The sequence below is a fragment of the Cupressus sempervirens genome, chromosome 7 (genome assembly GCF_028749045.1).
Source record: "Cupressus sempervirens isolate cs-2001-9-10 chromosome 7, ASM2874904v1, whole genome shotgun sequence".
NCBI lineage: Eukaryota > Viridiplantae > Streptophyta > Pinopsida > Cupressales > Cupressaceae > Cupressus > Cupressus sempervirens.
In genome coordinates, this window is record NC_143124.1 from 109,883,593 (window position 1) to 109,888,394 (window position 4,802).

The window sequence follows — 4,802 nt, forward strand, 5'->3', positions numbered from 1 at the left end:
TTTTTCCATTAACAGGGTCTCTTCATTTTCTCCAGTCAGCAGATAAAATTCCTCATCCTTGGATGGCTCTTTATATGGCGATCTCAAATCCTGAAATCCATGTAACAATTCACTCTTTATGTCAGCAAGGGTTTCTTGCTTTTTATTGGATGTCCATTGCTCCACACTTCTAGCATATTCATCAATATCAAGGGCATTTAACAGATCAGGATATTTTTTGACATGCTCAACAACCATTTCTTGTGTTTCCTCATCCATATCATCTATATCATGTCCAGCTTCTTCACAATATATGTCCTTAGCCATTTTCTTGGCAAATTCATATGACTTTGGATGAATTCTAGTATCATCCAATGGATCCATAACATGGTTTTCGGATGCTACTTGTCCATTCCCTCTAACCCTTAAAAAAACCAATAGCATTTATAAAGACAAGTCGCTTCATAGCCTCTACAGTTGGTTTCTGTAACTATTACCTGCTCAACAGCTTCATACTTTTCATCTGGAGTAAGGAAATGTTCTAGTGAATGAAGCTTCAATGATAATATTTCTTTGCCAAGACTATATAATGTTGCAACCATGGCCAATGGATTCTGAAGATACCGACCAAGAGCCACAACACGCCTCACAATCCCTCTCTGTGTCGGCAACTAGTCTTAAGAGATGCGAGAATTCTCATATAGTGTAGGCAATAATTCATCTGCATAAACAACATTTATTGTGTCCAATCCTTCTGCCAAATCACGTGGATGAACACAAACACAGGGAGGGATAGAGAGAGGACACAAACACACATATTTAGCGGCTAAGTCACAAGGTTCAATTTTCAATTCGAGTTCGACAATTATGAAGTTCGGATGAACTTGACAATAAATTCAATTCGACGATAAATTTGTCTTACACAGTTTTTCAAAAATATATAATATATATGATCACAATTTCCAACAATGGGACAAAAAATAACTTCGTACAAATGATTGCATGTATGATTATTTTTTACTTTTCTTTGCTAATAAATAGAATTAAAATAAAAAATAATAATCATTTTATTTATTATTGACTAACAAAATAAAACTGTGAATATTCAAGAATAAAAAATAATAATAATGTAGTCTAATTATAAATAAATTAAATCATAAATATTAATACTTTACTCATTCTAATCCTTGTGTTTCACTAATTAAATAAGATTAAAAAAATTTACATCAAATTCCAATTCTAATTAGAAAATGAACAACCAAACGCAACAAAAAGAAATTCCTAGTCATATTCGGTTCCAATTCCAATTTCTAAATTGGCAATCAAACACAGAATATGGATTTGAAAATTAATCTTCCATGTCAACCAAACGGTCCAACTATCTTCCTAAAATACATAACCAGGTTTTCGAAAACCTGGTTATCAGATAACCTGGTTATGAGAAAAATTCATCTTCCCCAACCAAACGGGGCCTAAAGAATAATTGTTTGTTGCGGCTTTAATTTCCCCATCTGCGTATTCTACCGCCAATCTATGATATTCCTTTGCATGACCCGTCTCTGAAAAAGTGGAGTCAGTTATAAATTGCTATACGCAAGATACAACAAACATAAATATTTATTATTAGCAATGCCTTCGTTTTTCCAAAGAATAAAAGATATTAAATAAAGTACCTCCATAAGTGTGGGCCGATGGTACACTTGGGCGGCCTGTCATGTGAGCTCGTCGTCTATAAATGTATTTCCATAGTAGAAACGTTACCAATACCGCTATAATTAGGCATGCAACAACCAAACATGCCAGAATCCAAATTTTCATTTTATTGCTTTTGTTGACCGGTGCGAAATTACTTGGAGACGGTCTTCAGTGCAGAATAAATATGAAGGATTAGTAAGTATTTCTATTTGTAAAATTGTACGCTATGTTGGTGGTAAAAATGGTGCAACATAGTCTATCTGTATCAGACTTACCGAAGGTCTAATCCTGGCTTCTTTAAGCCGGGCGGCACAGTTCCAAGCAATTTGTTGTTCTCCAAATACCTGGTTAATACCGAAAGTTCTAAGTCACTTTCGACCTACGTTCATAAAATGATATTTTCGCATACAGAATGAAATTACCAAAATATTGGTATTTCTCCTGTGAGCAGATTGTTTTGGAATTCCCTTTCATTATAAGAAAAAACACAAGCAACCATTACCACACAAATATTACATTTTTCTGATGATTCATCTATCCAAATATATGATAGTTAACCAAGTAATAGGGAGTCGGATTTCTTACAACGTTGTAAGATTCTTCAATGAACTGAGGTCTGGTATAGAACCTGATAAATTGTTGCTTCCAAGAAGCTGGTAAGGACACCGTAAATTCAATCATTGTTATATTTTACAATGCCTAGTTCTTGTACGAAGTGTTGAAGCTGCAAATTAAATTAATATATATTTTCCTTTTATAGTCACAGAAAAGTGCAGATTATAGAAAGCATTACCAAATGCGTTAGTGCCGATAAGCTAGCAAAATTCGAAGGGATGTTACCAACAAGACCAAAGTCTGTTAGATTACTGTAATCAGTCGAGATCATGCATATTAGAAGGATTTTCCTATATAGAATTAAATAATCCAATGAAGAGGCTTTTCAAAGTTTGCAGGAAATAAATATTCACATGATAATCACTCTTGATGGCTTGTCCTCGTTGCAAACAATACCCGTGCATGCATAACCTGCGGGAAAACATGGATCTCCTCCGAACCAGTCGTCTGGAACATTGATTGAATTCGCCATTTGTCTGATCGCCCTTACTGTTAATATCAACTATATTAGAACTTGCCAACATATATATTAGTAAGTCCAATTACAGAAATAGAGATATCTTACCATCATTGAGGTGTGTCTTATTCTTCACATCCTTAATCTGATATAGTTCTGCAGCATTTATGAAAGGCCCTGTTTCTGATCCTTCACCAGGATGTAGTGTTATGTTTATAAAACCAGTTCTTCCAAATTCTAAATTCTTCTGCACTACCAGGCATTGCAGAAATGAAGTGAATTGTAGCCTATCTTTCATTTGATGATCGTTAATGAGGACTTGGAATACGTTGGGGACAGAGAGGTTTGATTCAATAATGTTGCAAAAGTAGAGTGCAAAATAATAAGAGTCGCCCTCGTAGAGAGAGGAGGGTAGCGGGTAAGAAACTGACAAGTTAGCAACATGTTGCGCTGTAATAGCCGTCTGCAATACAGCTACAGGTGGTTGATTTGGTAAACCCTTCTCAAAAGTGTCGATTGATGTATTGATGCTAGCGTAGGTCTCTGATGAATATGGTTGCCAGATGCGATTGGACTCATCCTGTGGGAAGCTACAATTTTGAAACACTCAATCATAAAAATGGTCAACAGAGATAAAAAATGGTAAATATCCTTCTCCAAAACGAAGATAATTACAACAAAATGAAAAGTAAGTGATGATTACACTTACGCTATAAGATTGTCTCCGCCAAAGCTGCTCCGCCCAAGGAGAACTAATGCGTTACTGTGAAAGTCGGTTGTACTATACATTGCAGAATTTAGTGGCCACAGCACGATCTCAGAAATGAAAACATAGTTTGTATTTTCTGTTTCTGAACTTCGAGCAAGGCACAAACTTATACGATCACTCTCAGCAGCTAATATGACTTCGTGAGTAAGGACCTCATTGGGTTGCACGCTTTGTACATCCACTTTAGTCCACTTGATTCCATTTATAAATAAACCAAAGATGCCGGCTAAAGGAATCCCACTTTGGAGAGCTCCAGATAAAAAATGAGTTCTCACCAAATAATGTATGCCAGGCTTGACAGGGATCTGGTAGCAGTATTTTTTTGCTGCCAAATTCGTAAAATACGCAAACATCGTACGAACCCAATCGTTTGTCGATGGATTAGTAATAATACCAGCACTCCGCCCTCTGGTGAATTGGGCATCTGAAATCCAATCATTGCTTAGATTTGTAGAAGCGCCACAGACGATGCAGAGAGATCCTATGACATTCAGAGTGAAATCAGCAGACTAATTAGAATGCGTGCACTAAATCGGTTTTTTTTTCCTTTTTCTGTAAACTGTGAAGTCAGAGAAAATAAATCGAAACTTACCATTTGGGAATGATTGTGTGCAGGAAATGAAGAAGACGATGAAACTCATGATAACAGACAAGGTTAAAGTTGCGGGCTTCATGATGATCTGTAGCAATTACTGCGTATGGAGAACAACATACATAGGTGGTAAGCACGGGTGGTTATAAACTAAGTTTGTCTACACCAGACAAAATGAACGGGCGTATTTTGGCGACGGCTATCCAGACAGTTCGTTCGACTAACCGGATGCCCGATTCCTTCAACACGGATGGACACGGCTTGTCAGTTTACACAAATTTGAACAAACAAAAGTAGAAGCCGTACTAAATGAGTGTAAATGGTACTGTCGGTGGCGGTCAGATTGTAATGCACGGTAAAGATGCCATGGTTTGTACTCCAAAACAAACAAATTGATGGGTTCACCCAATAATGTAACCCACTATTGTGGGTTCACCCAATAATGTTACCTTATGATTGGTCGAATTCTATATTAATTTTCCCATTCTAACAATCAGGATGGTGAGTTTTAGGTTGAAATAAAGATTTATGACATGGGATGCAAATCAATACATTGTTCTATGTTGCAATACATTTCATTAACCCTCTTGTATGTTTACATGACATGAATTACTCATTTGAGGTTGTTCTTATGATTTGGGTCTTGACATATCTATTGTAATATAGTTTCCTTGTCTTGGAAATTAATAATCAAA

General features: G+C 36.2%; 1 protein-coding gene across 1 annotated transcript; it reads right to left on the minus strand.

Moving 5' to 3' along the window:
- Window positions 1-1,117: 1,117 nt before the first annotated feature.
- On the minus strand, window positions 1,118-4,313 carry LOC149545736 (putative LRR receptor-like serine/threonine-protein kinase At1g67720). The gene is made up of 9 exons (XM_089790805.1): window positions 4,108-4,313; window positions 3,456-3,996; window positions 2,855-3,336; window positions 2,643-2,778; window positions 2,468-2,540; window positions 2,260-2,327; window positions 1,950-2,018; window positions 1,653-1,840; window positions 1,118-1,538 (listed from the first exon to the last, which is right to left on the minus strand). Exons 1-9 carry the CDS (start codon window positions 4,187-4,189, stop codon window positions 1,402-1,404), a joined length of 1,776 nt encoding a protein of 591 aa, XP_089646931.1. The 5' UTR covers window positions 4,190-4,313; the 3' UTR covers window positions 1,118-1,401.
- Between the last annotated feature and the right edge of the window lie 489 nt (window positions 4,314-4,802).